This window comes from Oncorhynchus keta, chromosome 15 (genome assembly GCF_023373465.1).
Source record: "Oncorhynchus keta strain PuntledgeMale-10-30-2019 chromosome 15, Oket_V2, whole genome shotgun sequence".
Lineage (NCBI taxonomy): Eukaryota > Metazoa > Chordata > Actinopteri > Salmoniformes > Salmonidae > Oncorhynchus > Oncorhynchus keta.
In genome coordinates, this window is record NC_068435.1 from 15,392,950 (window position 1) to 15,415,183 (window position 22,234).

The window sequence follows — 22,234 nt, forward strand, 5'->3', positions numbered from 1 at the left end:
AGTTTTTACCAAAAAGTTCTATTTTGGTTTCATCTGACCATATGACATTCTCCCAATCTTCTTCTGGATCATCCAAATGCTCTCTAGCAAACTTCAGACGGGCCTGGACATGTACTGGCTTAAGCAGGGGGACACGTCTGGCACTGCAGGATTTGAGTCCCTGGCGGCGTAGTGTGTTACTGATGGTAGGCTTTGTTACTTTGGTCCCAGCTCTCTGCAGGTCATTCACTAGGTCCCCCCGTGTGGTTCTGGGATTTTTGCTCACCGTTCTTGTGATAATTTTGACCCCACGGGGTGAGATCTTGTGTGGAGCCCCAGATCGAGGGAGATTATCAGTGGTCTTGTATGTCTTCCATTTCCTAATAATTGCTCCCACAGTTGATTTCTTCAAACCAAGCTGCTTACCTATTGCAGATGCAGTCTTCCCAGCCTGGTGCAGGTCTACAATTTTGTTTCTGGTGTCCTTTGACAGCTCTTTGGTCTTGGCCATAGTGGAGTTTGGAGTGTGACTGTTTGAGGTTGTGGACAGGTGTCTTTTATACTGATAACAAATTCAAACAGGTGCCATTAATACAGGTAACGAGTGGAGGACAGAGGAGCCTCTTAAAGAAGAAGTTACAGGTCTGTGAGAGCCAGAAATCTTGCTTGTTTGTCGGTGACCAAATACTTATTTTCCACCATAATTTGCAAAGAAATTCATTAAAAATCCTACAATGTGATTTTCTGGATTTTTTTTTCTAATTTTGTCTGTACCTATGATGAAAATTACAGGCCACTCTCATCTTTTTAAGTGGGAGAACTTGCACAATTGGTGGCTGACTAAATACTTTTTTGCCCCACTGTATATGCAATATTGAATTTAACAATTCAAATAAATGTGTAGAATTGGCTGGACATAACCAAAACATTGCTGCTCAATCTTACTTGACGTCATGCAGTTGTAAAAAATTCAGTAGCCGTTCCAGCCTATTACTTAGGCCAATCAATGCTGGCTCGTTGCATTGACTATGTGGTGACGCTAGCCAACAGTGCAGTCTTGTAAACATTGGGGCCAAACCTTTCCCTAAGTGCACTGTGACAAATGTTTGGTACAGAAAGCACTGCCCAAATCCAAATTGATTGGTTGATGGAGCTAATGATAGGTCAGGGAGTCGTGACCAGGTCGTGGCGACCCTGAAATGACAACAGCCTGCCGCCATGTTGGGTTGTCCTGACACTTCCACGTGCTGGTCAGAGATAATGTCCGACACTTTGAAGCAGCTCTCTGATTGGGCAGCGTTGTGTTTGGCTGCAGGGCAGGCTTCAAAGTGACTCTCAAAATACCAGCAGCAGCCTAGTGAAAACAGTCCTTTGGCCAAGCTCTGACATTTTTTGAATCGCAAACATTGTCATTCTACTTACACAAATATCTCTGAAGTTCACCATGTGTTCACCATGTTTAACATGACTTCCTATCTAAACATAGCATACTCAGAGTCGTTATTCACGTCATAAACAAGTATGGGGGAAAACAATTGCCGTTTGCCATCTGCAGCCATTAAACATAGTCTAGATTTACGTAGTAATAACTTCAAAACTAAATCATTTTTTGGGGGAGCTCTCATAGCATTACAATGTTGTTTTGATTATTGCTTGAACAGTTGCTAAGATTACATTTGGTTGTGATTGTTGCAAAGATCCTATTTTTGGATGCAGCAGTTGGCTAGAATGCTAATGTTCATTGACATTTTACTGGTTGAATTTGAAGTGTTTTAGTGTAATGCAGTTGATTTGTGAGGATGACACAAACAATATATTAAGCAGGACATTCATACGAGCCTTACAATCCAATTAGAATTTAAAAGTAGTGTGAAATGCATTCATAAGCAACATGAGGCTTTTTTTGCTGCCGGTCTATGAGAACTCCCTCGTGTTTTCCCCCACAGTGGGGAAATTGTGTATAGCGACTCAGAGAATTTCAGCATTGGAGTTATTCAACAAACAAAAAGACCACCCACACTAATTACCTTGCCGTAAACTCCCCAGGACAGTTCAGTCTCAGTCACCATGACGACGATCCCGAACATTCCAAAGATGAGGGCGTAGTCACTGAGTCTCTTCCGTTTCTCAAAGAGCGCCCTCCGGTGGCCGAGCCTATAGCCAATGTCCTTGTTCTTCTTCACAGGAGCACCGTTTCCGTCCCTGACCAGGCTCTCATTGGACGCCTTGCTGGGGTCCTCGCCGTTGCCCTTTGATACCACCACCTCCAGGCCGGAGCTGTGCAACGTCTGGAGGGGCTGCGTCTCCGAGTCGAGCTCTGCTAGGTTGCGCCGCGACGACGCCAGGCTGCCCAGTGGTCTCACTACGCCACCATTGTACTTGCAGGTGTTCATGGCTATCTGAGGGAGTCGGCCGCTGCTCTCGGAGAGGCAGGGCTTGGATCCAGCATGGCTCAGCTTCTTCTGCTCAGTGGTTGCCTGGCAACAAAAACACAAGAGGTTGTTAGAGAAACAAACCACCAATCAGTCTGGTGTCAGAGAATGGGAGGAGCACCTTTCCTTTATAACTTCAATTTGACTAATGTCCCATGGACCGGAGCCGGTCCACAAACCAGAAGCACGAACCAGAAACACTGCCCTGCACTAAATCAGTGCAATCTCTGTGTTGTGTGTTCTGTTGTACATTGCACTCATATCAGCTGTCCCTCAAGAAAAGCGCATCCACATCTGCAGGGCAAAAGCACATGAATAATGAATGGAGATGAATGTATAAATAAAGCCATATAACTAATAGTGGACCCTACAAAGTGCAGAAAATGTCCTCTTTGCGCAGCACAAATTTAGTCATGAAAGATTAATGTGTTGCGTGACCTTGTTTCCTGTTAAAGAAACACTCTTTCCTGCAAAGCCCATAGATGGGGTGTCCAAAAAGAAGGAGTGAGTGATGCTTCTATAATCAGAGAAGCAGGAAAAACTGAATCAAGAGTTTCTGCAAGGGGAAAACAAGAACATTCTTTACTCAAAGATGTGTCTTCGTCTCCTCTCTGTGTATCAAAAACTGCATCTAAATTGAAGAGGGATCCTGCTCAGCCCTTTCTGTGCCGTCCCGTGTGGCTCAGTTGGTAAAGCATGACATTTGCCACTCCAGAATTGTGGGTTTGATTCCCATGGGGGACCTATAAGAGAAAGTATGAAAATATATGCACTCACACTACTGTAAATCACTCTGGATAAGAGCATCTGCTAAATGACTCAAATGTAAATCCTTGATCCAGAGTGTGATTGTATTGCAGCGCAGGTTCAAGGAGAGGTGAGCATTTAATTTGGTGGGAAAGCAGAGGAATTGAGGAGTTCCACGGACCTTGGAAGTGTAGAGGCATGTACAATGGTAGTTTAGTGTGCATTCCAGTGGCATCTCCACAGCTCTTCTGGGACTTCACTTAGATTATCATAATGGCTTGTTAAACTTCACATGGAACAGTGCATTTTCTGAAATAACGGGGGGTGTTTGACAACACTGCCTTTCATTTGGCTTGAGTGAGCTCCCTAATGCCTCTAAATGTGTTCGGGAAATAAACTCTGATTCCCCATAATGAAAATGTAGTACAGTAATTCCGGCCCCACTGACACTATCTGCTGACGCAGACCAGACAAGACCGGACCAGACCAGACCGGACCAGACCGGACCAGACCAGACCAGACGAAAGGTTAAGGATTAGAGGGAACCACAGCGTTCTAATCCCCTTTACTCTTTTAAATAGCTTCATGATCGGAGCCATTAAGACCCTCTCTGTGAAACACATCTCAGATAGTGGCGCATTCCTACTTTAAACGCAGCACCAATAAAGGTTGCTTGAAAGATCTTAAACTTCATTTGATATTAGCACCTCTCCTTTCGCTTACAAAGGTGGGACGATCACAGTTCCCTAGCGATGGCTATTTGTCATCATTAATTCCCCCGATAAAATTACCATTCATGTGTTTTATTTCATGAAAATAAAACACAATGACAAAGATTGTCATTTAAATCACTGAACAAAGCAATCGATCAAAGAAAATAGACATGACTTGACTGGCGTATCAGACCAAGGGAAGTCAACTAAAAGCAGCCATGGCAGGTTATTCCAATAACATAATGAACAGGATTGATGGAGAGAGATGAGAGATGGAAGAATGCACTTCTGCCCTTGGCTTTGGTCTCCATTTCTGACCATTATGCTGCAGACTCTCTTGGTGGTTGAAAATACCACTGACTGCTGACTGACTGACTGCTAAATGGGGGTGTCCATATCGTCTAGGAGACAAGAGAAAGCACAAGAGAAATACAAAAAGGTAAGATGGAGGTACAGGTAATACATAACCTTTTTCTGCAGGCAAATATCACATGGATATCCCAAAAGAGCTCACACTGTACCTTCCTCAAAACACATAATATACAGTTTTACATTTTAACTACTGATTCTCTATTGTGATGCGTTTCATTTTGGTGAATTTACCATGCATTTCAGTTAATCGTATTTGACTTACAAACAGAATAAACAAAACATATGATGCATTTAATAATATCCACTTAAAACCACACTCTTTGCCTTTGCTGAGGGTGCTCTTTCCTGTTTCTCACCCCCGACAATAATTCTGCATCCCAATGGCACCCTATACCCTGTATAGTGGACTGAATGAGGAATAGGGTGCCATTGGGACACAACAGGCCGCAGTTGACCTTGTCCGCTGATCCTCCTTCAGGAGGAGACACAGGATAGCTGTCTGCCCCGGTGAACGCTTCAATTTCATTCTGAATGGCACACAGCATCCATCCCGTATGAAATGGAGCCTCCTAATCAAATTGAAAAGCCACAGTGCAGAACAGTTTAAATGAAGCACTGCAACTCTCTGCCTATCTCCTCCTCTAACTCTCTCTCTCTCTCTCTCTCTCTCTCCCTTCCTCCATCCCTCCCTCCTTTACTCGTCCCTTTAACCGGCTCCAATCTAATAGAATACCCCCTCCTTTACTCGTCCCTTTAACCGGCTCCAATCTAATAGAATACCCCGCTCCTTTACTCGTCCCTTTAACCGGCTCCAATCTAATAGAATACCCCCTCCTTTACTCATCCCTTTAACCGGCTCCAATCTAATAGAATGCCCCCCTCCTTTACTCGTCCCTTTAACCGGCTCCAATCTAATAGAATGACCCCCTCCTTTACTCGTCCCTTTAACCGGCTCCAATCTAATAGAATACCCCCTCCTTTACTCGTCCCTTTAACCGGCTCCAATCTAATAGAATGCCCCCTCCTTTACTCGTCCCTTTAACCGGCTCCAATCTAATAGAATACCCCCCTCCTTTACTCGTCCCTTTAACCGGCTCCAATCTAATAGAATGCCCCCCTCCTTTACTCGTCCCTTTAACCGGCTCCAATCTAATAGAATACCCCCTCCTTTACTCGTCCCTTTAACCGGCTCCAATCTAATAGAATACCCCCTCCTTTACTCGTCCCTTTAACCGGCTCCAATCTAATAGAATACCCCCTCCTTTACTCGTCCCTTTAACCGGCTCCAATCTAATAGAATGCCCCCCTCCTTTACTCGTCCCTTTAACCGGCTCCAATCTAATAGAATACCCCCTCCTTTACTCGTCCCTTTAACCGGCTCCAATCTAATAGAATACCCCCTCCTTTACTCGTCCCTTTAACCGGCTCCAATCTAATAGAATACCCCCTCCTTTACTCGTCCCTTTAACCGGCTCCAATCTAATAGAATACCCCGCTCCTTTACTCGTCCCTTTAACCGGCTCCAATCTAATAGAATACCCCGCTCCTTTACTCGTCCCTTTAACCGGCTCCAATCTAATAGAATACCCCGCTCCTTTACTCGTCCCTTTAACCGGCTCCAATCGAATAGAATACCCCCCTCCTTTACTCGTCCCTTTCACCGGCTCCAATCTAATAGAATACCGCCTCCTTTACTCGTCCCTTTAACCGGCTCCAATCTAATAGAATACCCCTCCTTTACTCGTCCCTTTAACCGGCTCCAATCTAATAGAATGCCCCCTCCTTTACTCGTCCCTTTAACCGGCTCCAATCTAATAGAATACCCCCCTCCTTTACTCGTCCCTTTAACCGGCTCCAATCTAATAGAATACCCCCCTCCTTTACTCGTCCCTTTAACCGGCTCCAATCTAATAGAATACCCCGCTCCTTTACTCGTCCCTTTAACCGGCTCCAATCTAATAGAATACCCCCCTCCTTTACTCGTCCCTTTAACCGGCTCCAATCCAATAGAAGACCCCCCTCCTTTTGGACGTGAAGGAGCTACTGCACCTCTGTTTTTAATGCACACACAAACTCCTGAAATTGAAAAAGTGCACTGTACAGCCAACCTGTGTGTGTGTGGGTTTGTGTGTGTGTGAATGTGCATAAGCGTGTGTGTGTGTGTGTGTGTGTGTGTGTGTGTGTGTGTGTGTGTGTGTGTGTGTGTGTGTGTGTGTGTGTGTGTGTGTGTGTGTGTGTGTGTGTGTGTGTGTGTGTGTGTGTGTGTGTGTGCGTGCATGTCTTGACCAAGTATCGGAGAAGGCCTGGCGATAGACTGTCTGTAGCCAGGGATAACTGAAAAGCTCAACTGGACAATGGTGGGCAGGGAGAGAGGTGTGTGTGTGCGCGTGTGTGTGTATGTGTGTGTGTGTGTGCCTGCCTGCCTGCCTGCTGTGTGTGGCTGCATAATATGTGTATTCGGACATGTGGCACATGTGTGGAGGGGGCCAACTCATACAGAGAAAATGGAGGGACACGAGGTGGGGGTGGAGAGAGGGAAGGAAATAAAGAGAGGACAGACCCCTGAGGACCTCCTCAGCATGCCCCTGTTAAGAAGGAGAGCTATAGGCTATAGCTGACGGTTTGTCATGTTGTCATATTTCTGTGACAGGCGAGCAGGCACCAGGGCTGTTCAACCCAACCAACAGGGCCAGCCAGGATCTCTGTATGTCTTACTAGTAAACATGTAAAACACCACCACCCATTCATACTATGCCTGTCTATGTGGCCTTGAAAATGGTCTAAGGAAAGGTGTAAACGTACTTTGATAGACAGTATAACAACGATGTTTCAATGTAAACGGTGCGACCAATTGCTTATAGAATCCTTCCTGTGTACTACACTGTATGTACAGTGTACACGGTAAACAGCATAGCCTCATGGTTAACTAATATATACTGAACAAAAATATAAACGCAACATGTAAAGTGTTGGCCCCATGTTTCATGAGCTGAAACAAAACATCCCAGAAATGTTCCATACTTACAAGGAGTATTTATGCCTGTAATGAAACCCTTTTGTGGGGAAAATCTCATTCTGATTGGCTGGGCCTGGCTCCACAGTGGTGGGCCTATGCCCTCCCAGCCCAGTCATGTCAAATCCCCAGCCCAGTCGTGTGAAATCCCCAGCCCAGTCGTGTGAAATCCCCAGCCCAGTCATGTCAAATCCCCAGCCCAGTCGTGTGAAATCCCCAGCCCAGTCGTGTGAAATCCCCAGCCCAGTCATGTGACATCCCCAGCCCAGTCATGTCAAATCCCCAGCCCAGTCGTGTGAAATCCCCAGCCCAGTCATGTCAAATCCCCAGCCCAGTCATGTCAAATCCCCAGCCCAGTCATGTGACATCCCCAGCCCAGTCATGTGAAATCCCCAGCCCAGTCATGTGACATCCCCAGCCCAGTCATGTGACATCCCCAGCCCAGTCATTTGAAATCCCCAGCCCAGTCATGTGACATCCCCAGCCCAGTCATGTCAAATCCCCAGCCCAGTCATGTGAAATCCCCAGCCCAGTCATGTCAAATCCCCAGCCCAGTCATGTGAAATCCCCAGCCCAGTCATGTGACATCCCCAGCCCAGTCATGTGAAATCCCCGGCCCAGTCATGTCAAATCCCCAGCCCAGTCATGTGACATCCCCAGCCCAGTCATGTGACATCCCCAGCCCAGGCATGTGAAATCCCCAGCCCAGTCATGTGACATCCCCAGCCCAGTCATGTGAACTCCCCAGCCCAGTCATGTGACGTCCCCAGCCCAGTCATGTGACATCCCCAGCCCAGTCATGTGAAATCCCCAGCCCAGTCATGTGACATCCCCAGCCCAGTCATGTGAAATCCCCAGCCCAGTCATGTCAAATCCCCAGCCCAGTCATGTGACATCCCCAGCCCAGGCATGTCAAATCCCCAGCCCAGTCATGTGACATCCCCAGCCCAGGCATGTGAAATCCCCAGCCCAGTCATGTGACATCCCCAGCCCAGTCATGTGAACTCCCCAGCCCAGTCATGTGACATCCCCAGCCCAGTCATGTGACATCCCCAGCCCAGTCATGTGAAATCCCCAGCCCAGTCATGTGAAATCCCCAGCCCAGTCATGTGACATCCCCAGCCCAGTCATGTGAAATCCCCAGCCCAGTCATGTGAAATCCCCAGCCCAGTCATGTCAAATCCCCAGCCCAGTCGTGTGAAATCCCCAGCCCAAGTCATGTGAAATCCCCAGCCCAGTCATGTGAAATCCCCAGCCCAGTCATGTGACATCCCCAGCCCAGTCATGTCAAATCCCCAGCCCAGTCATGTGAAATCCCCAGCCCAGTCATGTCAAATCCCCAGCCCAGTCGTGTGAAATCCCCAGCCCAAGTCATGTCAAATCCCCAGCCCAGTCATGTGAAATCCCCAGCCCAGTCATGTCAAATCCCCAGCCCAGTCATGTGAAATCCCCAGCCCAGTCATGTGAAATCCCCAGCCCAGTCATGTGACATCCCGAGCCCAGTCATGTGACATCCCCAGCCCAGTCATGTGACATCCCCAGCCCAGTCATGTGAAATCCCCAGCCCAGTCATGTGACATCCCCAGCGCAGTCATGTGAAATCCCCAGCCCAGTCATGTGAACTCCCCAGCCCAGTCATGTGACATCCCCAGCCAAGTCATGTGACATCCCCAGCCCAGTCATGTGAAATCAATTGACTGACTTCCTTGTATGAACTGTAACAAAGATAAATAGTTGAAATTGTTGCACAATGCATTTATATTTATATATAGTCTTTCTAAGAAAGTACAATCCCATCTACAACAGTCAGCATGCATTTCCCGGAAGAAAAGACAACCCAGTAGGAGTTTTCCTCCGTGGAATCAGTATGGGTCGTCCTTGGAGCAAATCCTGTGGTTAAAATGACTGCAGTTTGATAACAGGCACAATTACAGGCTTCCTGAAGCGGCAGTATCATCCCCCTTGTCTCCTCTGAGATGAAAAGAAAAATTAATTATGTCCAAAACAAGAAGAAGAAGAAAACAACAGAGACGACAAGACAGGTATATTGCCCGTGTTGAAGGGTCATTGTTCGGGCTAATAATGCACTGGGCGTTTAGCAGCATCACAATAGTGCACTAATTAGGACACATAAAGCTGTCCCCTCGAAAGGAGACACACACTCTTAGAAAAAAAGGTGCTACAGTATCTAGAACCTAAAAGGGTTCTTCGGCCGTCCCCATTGGAGAACCCTTTGAAGAATCTTTTTGGTTCCAGGTAGAACCCTTTCTTCTAAGAGGGATCAGAGTGTTCAAACGAAAGGTTGTGGGACTCTCTTGGGAGAAATATACAGTAGGAACTCATTAGTAGCATGTCTTACTTTATCAATTCCAGACAATTCAGAGAATGATTTGGAATTCAGTTCTCGTTTTCTAAAACTGTCCATAGATCTATGAGGTGTTCTCATGAAGTCGTGAATTGAAATTTTACGGAATTTCCTGGAAGTTATCATTGACTTGACTCCCTGAATTTGTTGATAAGTTGATCACGACATACGTGCTGAACACATTCAGAGAGTCAAGTCAACGATAAATCTAAACATAGATAATGCTGGTGCATACTACCCAGGTATTATTAGTGTTTAGTACCCGGGTATTGTTAGTATGCACTACCAATACCCGGGTATTAGTCATGGGTACTGCCCGGATATTAGTCATGCGTACTAATACCCAGGTATTAGTCGTGCGTGCTAATACCCGGGTATTAGTAGTTGTGCGTACTACCTGGGAATTAGTCATGTGTACTACCAGGGTATTAGTTGTGCGTACTAATACCTGTGTATTAGTCGTGCATACTAATACACAGGTATTAGTCGTGCATACTGCCCCGGTATTAGCCGCGTGTTCTACCCGCGCATAGTACCCAGGTATTAGAAATCATGCATACTACCCAGGTATTAGAAGTCGTGTGTACTATCCGGGTTTTAGAAGTCATGTTCACTACCTGGGTAGTAGTTGTGCATACTAAAACCCAGGTAGTATTGTGCGTACTGCCCGGGTATTAGAAGTAATGTGTACTACCTGTGTATTAGTTGTACGTACTACCAGGGTATTAGTTGTGCGTATTAGTAGTGAGTATTAATACCAAGGTATTAGTAGTGCGTACTACCTGGGTATTAGTCGTGCTTGCTAATACCCGGGGATTATTCATGAGTATTAACTGGGTATTAGTTGTGCAATCTACCCCGGTATTAGTTGTGCGTGCAAACACGGTATTAGTTGTGCGTGCCACCCCAGTATTAGTTGTGCGTGCCACCCCAGTATTAGTTGTGCGTGCTAACACGGTATTAGTTGTGCGTGCTAATATGGTATTATTTGTGCGTGTTCCCCGGGGATTGGTCGGCGTTCTACCCTGGGATTAGTTGTTCGTGCCACCCCAGTATTAGTTGTGCGTGCTAACACGGTATTAGTTGTGTGTGCTAACACGGTATTAGTTGTGCATGCTAACACGGTATTAGTTGTGCATGCTAACATGGTATTAGTTGTGCATGCTAACATGGTATTAGTTGTGCATGCTAACATGGTATTAGTTGTGCGTGTTACCTGGGTATTGGTTGTGCGTATTACCTGGGTATTAGGTGTTCGTGCCACCCCAGTATTAGTTGTGCGTGCTAACATGGTATTAGTTGTGCGTGCTGACACGGTATTAGTTGTGAGTGCTAACACGGTATTAGTTGTGCGTGCTAACATGGTATTAGTTGTGCGTGTTACCTGGGTATTGGTCGTGCGTATTACCTGGGTATTAGTTGTGCGTGCCACCCCAGTATTAGTTGTGTGTGCTACCCGGGTATAGGTTGTGCGTGCTAACACGGTATTAGTTGTGCGTGCTAACACGATGCTTCGTGGGAGACTGTTGTTGATGTGTGCAGAGGGTCCCTGGTTCGCGCCCGGGTATGGGCGAGGGGACGGTCTGCACACATCAACAACAGTCACCCACGAAGCATCGTTACCCATCGCTCCACAAAAGCTGCGGCCCTTGCAGAGCAAGGGGAACAACTACTTCAAGGTCTCAGAGAAAGTGATGTCACCGATTGAAACGCTATTTAGCATGCACCACCGCTAACTAAGCTAGCCATTTCACATCCGTTACACTCACCCCCCTTTTGACCTCCTCCTCTTTCCGCAGCAACCAGTGATCCGGGTCAACAGCATCAATGTAACAGTATAACTTTAGACCGTCCCCTCGCCCATACCCGGGTGCGAACCAGGGACCCTCTGCACACATCAACAACAGTCACCCACGAATCATCGTTACCCATCGCTCCACAAAAGCCGCGGCCCTTGCAGAGCAAGGGGAACAACTACTTCAAGGTCTCAGAGCAAGTGACATCACCAATTGAAACGCTATTTAGCGCGCACCGCCGCTAACTAAGCTAGCCGTTTCACATCCGTTACACGTGCTAACACGGTATTAGTTGTGCGTGCTAACAAGGTATTAGTTGTGAGTGCTAACACGGTATTAGTTGTGCGTGCTACCTGGGTATTAGTTGTGCGTGCTAACACGGTATTAGTTGTGCGTGCTAACACGGTATTAGTTGTGCGTGCTAACACGGTATTAGTTGTGCGTGCTAACACAGTATTAGTTGTGTGTGCTACCCAGGTATTAGTTGTGTGTGCTACCCGGGTATTAGTTGTGTGTGCTACCCGGGTATTAGTTGTGTGTGCTAACCGGGTATTAGTTGTGTGTGCTACCCAGGTATTAGTTGTGTGTGCTACCCGGGTATTAGTTGTGTGTGCTACCCGGGTATTAGTTGTGTGTGCTACCCGGGTATTAGTTGTGTGTGCTACCCAGGTATTAGTTGTGTGTGCTACCCAGGTATGAGTTGTGTGTGCTACCCGGGTATTAGTTGTGTGTGCTACCCGGGTATTAGTTGTGTGTGCTACCCGGGTATTAGTTGTGTGTGCTACCCGGGTATTAGTTGTGTGTGCTACCCAGGTATTAGTTGTGGTTGCTACCCGGGTATTAGTTGTGTGTTCTACCCAGGTATTAGTTGTGTGTGCTACCCGGGTATTAGTTGTGGTTGCTACCCGGGTATTAGTTGTGTGTGCTACCCGGGTATTAGTTGTGTGTGCTACCCAGGTATTAGTTGTGTGTGCTACCCGGGTATTAGTTGTGTGTGCTACCCGGGTATTAGTTGTGTGTGCTACCCAGGTATTAGTTGTGAGTGCTACCCGGGTATTAGTTGTGTGTGCTACCCGGGTATTAGTTGTGTGTGCTACCCGGGTATTAGTTGTGTGTGCTACCCGGGTATTAGTTGTGTGTGCTACCCGGGTATTAGTTGTGTGTGCTACCCAGGTATTAGTTGTGTGTGCTATCCAGGTATTAGTTGTGTGTGCTACCCGGGTATTAGTTGTGTGTGCTACCCGGGTATTAGTTGTGTGTGCTACCCGGGTATTAGTTGTGTGTGCTACCCGGGTATTAGTTGTGGTTGCTACCCGGGTATTAGTTGTGTGTGCTACCCGGGTATTAGTTGTGTGTGCTACCCAGGTATTAGTTGTGTGTGCTACCCGGGTATTAGTTGTGGTTGCTACCCAGGTATTAGTTGTGTGTTCTACCCAGGTATTAGTTGTGTGTGCTACCCGGGTATTAGTTGTGGTTGCTACCCGGGTATTAGTTGTGTGTGCTACCCGGGTATTAGTTGTGGGTGCTACCCGGGTATTAGTTAATAATGCTTCACAGCTCTAGACTGGCTGGCAGATTTGCAATGGTCCTCACAAAATGTGGAATTTTAATGTGACAGAATGTGACAAAAAAAAAATCCTGACTTTTCTCACTAAACTAAACATTGATGTGTGACTCCAATCCTAGTATAATTTAGTCTTGCTGTTGAATATGCAAATGCAACGAGGCCAGCATTCTAATGTTCTGCTTATCCTGTCTAGCACGTTCCTCTTTACTAATCTTTGCTATTGGCCCATTCCCCTCCATAGAATGCAATTACCTCTTGATTACTTGATTGATGCTAGATTGTTGTATATATTCTAGATTAGGTGGAATACCCTACTAATACACACACATGAACACTAACAGTCTCTCCCAGCGTGTCCCTCTGTTTTCACAGTAGGAGTCGGCCCCCCTCCACGCACGCACGCACGCACACACACACACACACACACACACACACACACACACACACACACACACACACACACACACACACACACACACACACACTTTAAACCAGTAAAGGCCCCTCTGTTTGTACAACATTTGCCAACTCATTAGACTACATCATCCTATTATGCAGCCTTTGACTATTTGACTATTCATGACTATTTGACATCATAGGGACAAACAGTCATAAATTTTACTCTGAGGTTATTAAAACAGGCAATAAATACTCTTTCATTGGTGCAGTCAGTGCTTGATTTGGGCAGGAGATCACCGGAGCTGAGTACCAGCACCTCAAATGTTCTACTGCTTAAGCTCCTATTCCTCTTATAGAATATTAGCTCAACAGTATATAAAACAGTACCGGAACCTATTTCAGTCAGAGTCAAGCACTGGGTGCAATCACACGACTTTGTCTCACAGCGCTGAACTTACTGTCTCAGAACGCAACTTCAGTAGTCATTTTGAGCCTCCACTAAATTCCGACAGAGGCCGAAACATCAATAGTAGGCAGTGCCCAGCATAACATTTACATTTACATTTAACATTTAAGTCATTTAGCAGACGCTCTTATCCAGAGCGACTTACAAATTGGTGCATTCACCTTATGACATCCAGTGGAACAGCCACTTTACAATAGTGCATCTAAATCTTTTAAGGGGGGTGAGAAGGATTACTTTATCCTATCCTAGGTATTCCTTAAAGAGGTGGGGTTTCAGGTGTCTCCGGAAGGTGGTGATTGACTCCGCTGTCCTGGCGTCGTGAGGGAGTGTGTTCCACCATTGGGGAGCCAGAGCAGCGAACAGTTTTGACTGGGCTGAGCGGGAACTGTACTTCCTCAGTGGTAGGGAGGCGAGCAGGCCAGAGGTGGATGAACGCAGTGCCATTGTTTGGGTGTAGGGCCTGATCAGAGCCTGGAGGTACTGAGGTGCCGTTCCGCTCACAGCTCCGTAGGCAAGCACCATGGTCTTGTAGCGGATGCGAGCTTCAACTGGAAGCCAGTGGAGAGAGCGGAGGAGCGGGGTGACGTGAGAGAACTTGGGAAGGTTGAACACCAGACGGGCTGCGGCGTTCTGGATGAGTTGTAGGGGTTTAATGGCACAGGCAGGGAGCCCAGCCAACAGCGAGTTGCAGTAATCCAGACGGGAGATGACAAGTGCCTGGATTAGGACCTGCGCCGCTTCCTGTGTGAGGCAGGGTCGTACTCTGCGGATGTTGTAGAGCATGAACCTACAGGAACGGGCCACCGCCCGTCAACCTATAGCATAGGATGGATCAATACCATAACAACCTATAGCATAGGATGGATCAATACCATAACAACCTATAGCATAGGATGGATCGTTACCATAACAACCTATAACATAGGATGGATCAATACCATAACAAACTCAGAAAAGATTGACTGGAGAATTTTGTGGATATCCAGCCTTACATTTATTATGTTAGTTTTAGTTTGGAGAGGGAAAGAGGGAGAGAGAGAGAAGAAAAAAAGAGAAAGAGACAGCAATGCAAAGAGCAATGGATTAACGTGGAGATTAGACCCAGGTTGTACTAAGTGCTTCACACCTGTTTTTGTGGTAGGCTTTACCCTAATGCTTTATTCCTTCTTGTAACATTAGTTCTACCCTTTTCACCTTTATGTTAAATTCTCTTGGGGAGAAGACAGCTGCAAACCTTGTTCCTGGTGCAACTGTAACCACCTTCATAGTACATCGAGACCCTACCCAGGAAATGACCGCTATACCTCAGAATCCCGGTGGAAAATGACGAGAAAACACAAGACAAAACAAGATATCTGTCCTTCAGGTCTATTCTAAGAGAAAGCCCTTTGGACATGTGACGTAACGTGGCTCTGACACAGGCAGCACCCAGTAGAACCCCCACACTGCCCAGACACTTACAGTCAGTACACTAACACACTATACTACTCGCACAACCTGTGTTGTTTTGAGGCCCAAATATAATAGAATCCCTATAATTCTCCATAGGATTCTCCCAATGCCCGGCAATTACGTCCGACTTTCTACACAGTTCTGGGAACTGCGCTCACAGTGGCCAGATATAGTTTGCTTCTATGATGTGTTTTTAATTGTAATACAATTAATTGCTGCTGTTTTTAATGCCCTCGGGCTCCTTTAGTGTACATTTATTATTTTAAAAGGTTTTTCACTTGAGAAGAGAAAAGAGAGAAATAGGATGGAGGCGGTTATGAAATGGACACCCCCGGAACTAGCCATGAAAGGGTTAAAAAATAAGCTGGCACAGTGACAAAGGACTCGTGAGGGAGTCTATTAAAGGGGTTAAGAATCAGAAAGCCCTAAGAGAGGGGAGGTTCCATATTCTTCTCATCTATACTTGTTTTAGTGTTACACAACAAGGCCTTAGCGATGGAAATGTCTATGGCTACACTGACTGCTCACCGTGATAATCAAACTACGTAGTGACTACTTAGCGATGAACATCATCATCGTGTGTGTTTAAACCAGCATATCAAACTACATAGCTATGAACATTGTGTGTGTGTGTGCGTGTGTGTGTGTGTCTACAATAACAACACGCAGTACCGGTCAAAAGTTTGGACACCTACTCATTCAAGGGTTTTTCTTTATTTTGACAATTTCTACATTGTAGAATATTAGTGAAGACATCACAACTATGTAATAACACATATGGAATCATGTAATAACCCCCAAAAAAGTGTTAAACAAATCAAAATATATCTTATATTTTAGAATCTTCAAAGTATCCACCCTTGGCCTCGATGACAGCTTTGCACACTCTTAGCATTCTCTCAACCAGCTTCATGAGGAATTATTTTCCACATATGCTGAGCACTTGTTGGCTGCTTTTCCTTCCTTCATGGCCCAACTCATCCCAAACCATCTCAATTGGGTTGAGGTCGGGTGATTGTGTAGGCCAGGTCATCTGATGCAGCACTCCCTCACTCTCCTTCTTGGTCAAATAGCCCTAACACAGCCTGGAGGTGTGTTTTGGGTCATTGTCCTGATGAAAAACAAATTATAGTCCCACTATGCGCAAATCAGATGGGATGGCGTATCGCTGCAGAACGCTGTGGTAGCTATGCTGGTTAAGTGTGCCTTGAATTCTAAGTAAATCATGACAGTGTCAACTGCAAAGCACCCCCCACACCATCACACCTCCTCCTCCATGCTTCATAGTGGGAACCACGCATGCAGAGATCATCTGTTCACCTTATCTGCGTCTCACAAAGACACGACGGTTGGAACAAAAAATCTCAAATTTGGACTTATCAGACCAAAAAAAATGTCCACCGGTCTAATGTCCATTGCTCATGTTTCTTGGCCCAAGCAAGTATCTTCTTATTATTGGTGTCTTTAAGTAGTGGTTTCTTTGCAGCAATTCGACCATGAAGGCCTGATTTACGCAGTTTCCTCTGAACAGTTGATGTTGAGATGTGTCTGTTACTTTTATTACATTTATTTCGGCTGCAATATGAGGTGCAGTTAACTAACGAACTTATCCTCTGAAGCAGAGGTAACTCTGGTTCGTCCTTTCCTGTGGCGGTCCTCACGAGAGCCAGTTTTATCATATCGCTTGATTGTTTTTGCGACTGCACTTGAAGAAACTTACAAAGTTCTTGAAATTTTCGGCATTGACTGACCTTCATGTCTTAAAGTAATGATGGACTGTCGTTTCTCTTCGCTTATTTGAGCTGTTCTTGCCATAATATGGACTTGGTCTTGTACCAAATAGGGCTATCTTATGTATACCACCCCTTCCAACACAAGTGATTGTCGCAAACGCATTAAAGAAAAGGAAAGAAATTCCACAAAAAAATCCACAAATGAAGCCACACCTGTTAATTGAAATGCATTCCAGGTGACTACCTCATGAAGCTGGTTGAGAGAATGCCAAGAGTGTGCAAAGCTGTCATGAAGGCAAACGGTGGCTACTTTGAAGAATCTAAAATTTAAAATATATTTTGATTTGTTTAGAACTTTTTTGGTTACTACATGATTCCATATGTGTTATTTCATAGTTTTGATATCTTCACTACTCTATAATGTAGAAAATAGTACAAATAAAGAAAAACCCTTGAATGAGTAGGTGTGTCCAAACTTTTGACTGGTACTGTATATCAAACTACATACAGTGCCTTGCAAAAGTATTCATCCCCCTTGGCGTTTTTTCCTATTTTGTTGCATTACAACCTGTAATTTAAATGGATTTTCATTTGGATTTCATGTAATGGACATAGACAAAATAGTCCAAATTGGTGAAGTGAAATGAAAAAAAGAACTTGTTTAATCTCCACAGCGGAGATTGGAGTATCTGTCCATAGGACGACTTTAAGCCATACACTCCACAGAACTGGGCTTTATGGAAGAGTGGCCAGAAAAAAAGCCATTGCTTAAAGAAAAAAATCAGCAAACACGTTTGGTGTTCGCCAAAAGGTATGTGGGAGACTCCCCAAACATATGAAAGAAGGTACTCTGGTCAGATGAAATTAAAATGTAGCTTTTTGGCCATCAAGGAAAAAGCTATGTCTGGCGCAAACCCAACACCACGCATCACCCCAAGAACACCATCCCCACAGTGAAGCATGGTGGTGGCAGCATCATGCTGTGGGGATGTTTTTCATTGGCAGGGACTGGGAAACTGGTCAGAATTGAAGGAATGATGGATGGCGCTAAATGAAGGGAAATTCTTGAGGGAAACCTGTTTCAGTCTTCCAGAGATTTGAGACTGGGACAAGAGGTTCAACTTCCAGCAGGACAATGACCCTAAGCATACTGCTAAAGCAACACTCGAGTGGTGTAAGGGGAAACACGGTGGTATATTGGCCATATATCACAAACCCCTGAGGTGCCTTATTGCAATTATAAACTGGTTACCAACTTAATTAGAACTGTAAAAATAAATATTGTCATACCCGTGGTATACGGTCTGATATACCACGGCTGTCAGACAATCAGCATTCAGGGCTCAAACCACCCAGTTTATAATTGATCATAACCCAAGAATTAAAGACAATTCGTATTTTCTAAAGTCTAGCAACCTTGCCAGCAGGCATGCCAGCTAAGATAGTTAGACAAGCTACTCTAACTTGATTGAAACCTGAAAATGCTCGATAGCTAGTTATGAGTGTTTTATTTATTCATCAAGAAGGAATCATAGGGTAAATAGCTTAAATTTACAAACATACCTTCTGTGAGGCCTGCCCATCACTGGCAGCTAAAATCAAATCAAACGCTGTGTGTAACTCGACACTTTCTCTCCTCCTCCACTGACGATACCAAAGATTTTATAACAAAGATTGACCACAGCCTGTCATTTCCAATGGGAGCAAATAGTGGGCAGAACAAGCAAGGAGGTAGGCAGTGCCAAGCACAAGCTAGTGAGATCCTATTGGCACGTTCCAGCATACATGTTTCTGTTTGAGGACGTCTACTCTGTGAAGTAAGCATGTGCAATAACTCATTTTGCCTTTGCAATCCTTCTAAGCAATGCAATTTTATAAACAAATTTAGAAAAGGGTAAAGCCTACAAAACTTGTCCACTCATAACAGATTCTAGTTTTGGGAACAGAAAACTGTATTAAGAACAAATGTTCCATTGATGAGAAAATGTCCAGAATGTCGGCCAAAATATCTGTCCCATCGTACTATCTGTGACGATGCAGTCTGAGCGCACTAGAGTATCTAGTGTCCTATCTAGCATATCTTTGCTCTGTGGTGCACCTTGGAAGGAACCACTTACTGGTCCAGTCAGTGTGCCCCCTCCAAAAAATACCACTGACAGATATTTTTCATAAATCATTTTGATAAAAACTGGGCCTAAAAAATAAGTTTAGTAATTAATTCAACATCTGAAAAATAAAAAAAACAGGACAAATCTGTGGGGGCACTTGCACCTCTGCTAACACCCTCCCACACACAAGTAGCCTACACACTCTGTCTCTCTCTGCATTTCTCTCTCGCATGCACACATGCACACACAGGCGCATACAAACACAATTATATACGTAATATAACATGTTCCATTTAGCAGACGCTTTTATCAAAAGCGATTTAGTCATACTTGCATACTTTTTATTTACATATGTGTGGTCCCGGGAATCAAACCCACTATCCTGGCATTGCATGCGCCATGCTCAATCCAATTCAATCTCCTAAACATATACAGGCACTAATGAAATCATACTGTACTGCAATGCTTCAATCAACTGAGACTGTGGATCGACAGAGTCCCATTCGAATGATGTGCAAGTAAGAACAACGGTTTTAACACCATGCAAACAATTATTCACCATTGTGATACTCATTACAATGGCATGTATTGTGCATTTGTTCTCTGATGGGTACACAAATATGTAAGTATTCTTTGCATTCTGAATACTTCTCCTTGCTTTCTATAAATTCTGATAAATACCACACTATGCCCAGTCTGTATAATAAGTCCATGGCAGAAACAGCTAATATACATATTTCATTGTGAAAGGGGTTTAAATATCCTCCTACTACCACAGGTCTCTGTGGAAATGTTACAAACTCATATTCGTATCCTTTGTAAACAATGGTTCAAGGCAGTTTGAGCATGAAAACTCGACTGCATATGTATTCATCTGCCCAAGGGTTTTGGGTGAGGTTTACAACAGCAGCATTATGTTTGATACGGAAGAAAAGGAAGTGGTCTCCAGTCAAATCAAAACCTTAGGGCACCAGGACCTTAGCTTAAGTTAAGGTTAAGACTTCAAACCAAAGGGGTGGAATACAGTGCCTGGGTAGCCGCACAATGGCAACACACTACAGTACACATGCACTAACTGGGCTAAATGTAATTCACAACGGTGAGAGATGCTTTCAGACACGCATATTTTAGTGCAGTCAAGGAACCGTGAGTTGATTTAGTGTAAGAGGCACAGTAGTATGAAATGAGACATACAGTATCCTATCTCTGCTGTAAGGGCTATCTCATTCAATCTTACAGTGTATTACAGTGAATTGCAATTTGCTTTAATATGAACTAGTGTTAAAATAATTTTTCAGAAACACCTGCCAACTGGTACGGTTTCACTATGGCAGATGTAATGAAACACATCCCACTGATAAGCTCTTCCAGTCTCTATCTCATGATGAATGATCAATATCAAATTGCAGTGCCATTATTCATACTCTCCCAGTTCCTGACCACTGATCATGGCCCTAACACAGGACGTAGGCAAGATCAATTACATAATTAGCCACCAAGCATATGCATGGCTGTGATACATTATGTGGTTGACTTAACTTGGCTACGATTGCACAAAAATGACCACAAATGAACCTGGGTCATTTGTTACGCAATGTGCTATGGCGAGTGTGTGTACACAGTAAAACATGTATATACAAAATAGAAACTAAAGAATAATGTCAGGTTACAACATGTATTAAAAACAGGAAACAAGAATCAGAGGTCAAATATGCATGAGACAAGCAGCAGAGGTCAAATATACACAAGACAACCAGCAGAGGTCAAATATACACAGAACAAGCAGCAGAGGTCAAACATACACGAGACAAATTGCACTTGGGTAACCAGAGCAAAAATATCTTACATATAGAGTGATGGCGGGCTATGGCTGTACTGCTCTGGGCTATTGAGGAAACCCCCCACTCTTTGTATCTAACTGGACTCTGCACGTAATTCAATACACCTCTTCTTGTGCAAAATCACTCAGATGAAACGCAACAGAGCCATGTGAACTGTTGAGCGGATAAGAAGCCGTCTCCTATTAGGACCCTAGCAGTCGCCCAGTGTGTGTGTGTGTGTGTGTGTGTGCAATGTGTGTATGAGCAATATGAGTGTACAATGTATGTCAAACCTTGGAGGGCATTTTTCCCTTCATTCTCTGTACGCAGGCAATGCCATAGAGAGGCCTAGATATACAATGCCATAGAGGCCTAGATATACAATGCCAGGTTTTCCTCACCATAGCAACAAATATGGAAACACAAATCTATTTCTGTGAGCGAGCGTAGAGTAGCAGCACTTAAATGCAGAACAAAAAAATGGGAAAAACCACAATAAATTAGCAAAGGCCTTTAGGTTAGTACTCACTCCCTCCTTCATGCCGGATGCAGAGGAAAATGGTGTTTCCCATCCACCTCCCCAATACAATGTGAATGTGTTATCAGAGATCGTGCCATTCACTCCCAGCATACAGGATGTGGCCCGGGTTCCACCCCTGTTAATGAAGGAGGGTGATGCTTGTTCATTGGTGTGTGTTTACTTACAAGGTGTTGGCTGCGCTGAGCTTGAGGACGGGAAGGTAACCAATGGAAACATGCACGACGCTGCACGCCTAATGGAGCTAAAACAAAGGGCCTTGTACAAGAGGCCTGGTGATGACTGATACAAGAGGCCTGGTGATGACTGATACAAGAGGCCTGGTGATGACTGATACAAGAGGCCTGGTGATGACTGATACAAGAGGCCTGGTGATGACTGATACAAGAGGCCTGGTGATGAATGATACAAGAGGCCTGGTGATGACTGATACAAGAGGCCTGATGATGACTGATACAAGAGGCCTGATGATGACTGATACAAGAGGCCTGATGATGACTGATACAAGAGGCGTGGTGATGACTGATACAAGAGGCCTGGTGATGACTGATACAAGAGGCCTGATGATGACTGATTACAAGAGGCCTGGTGATGACTGATACAAGAGGCCTGGTGATGACTGATACAAGAGGCCTGATGATGACTGATACAAGAGGCCTGATGATGACTGATACAAGAGGCCTGATGATGACTGATACAAGAGGCGTGGTGATGACTGATACAAGAGGCCTGGT

The 22,234-nt window shown here is 44.9% G+C and overlaps 1 protein-coding gene across 3 annotated transcripts in view; it reads right to left on the reverse strand.

Annotated features, from left to right (window-relative positions):
- Positions 1–22,234, reverse strand: part of LOC118400379 (small conductance calcium-activated potassium channel protein 2-like) — a 55,550-nt gene that overhangs the window by 30,009 nt on the left and 3,307 nt on the right. For 2 of the 3 annotated variants that reach the window (XM_035797187.2, XM_035797188.2), the window contains exon 2: positions 2,007–2,456. In XM_035797187.2, the coding sequence (XP_035653080.2) occupies positions 2,007–2,456 (450 nt within the window). Of the gene's footprint in view, positions 1–2,006; positions 2,457–21,491; positions 21,579–22,234 lie in introns of those variants that run through there. The other variant, XM_035797189.2, reaches the window with a different exon arrangement.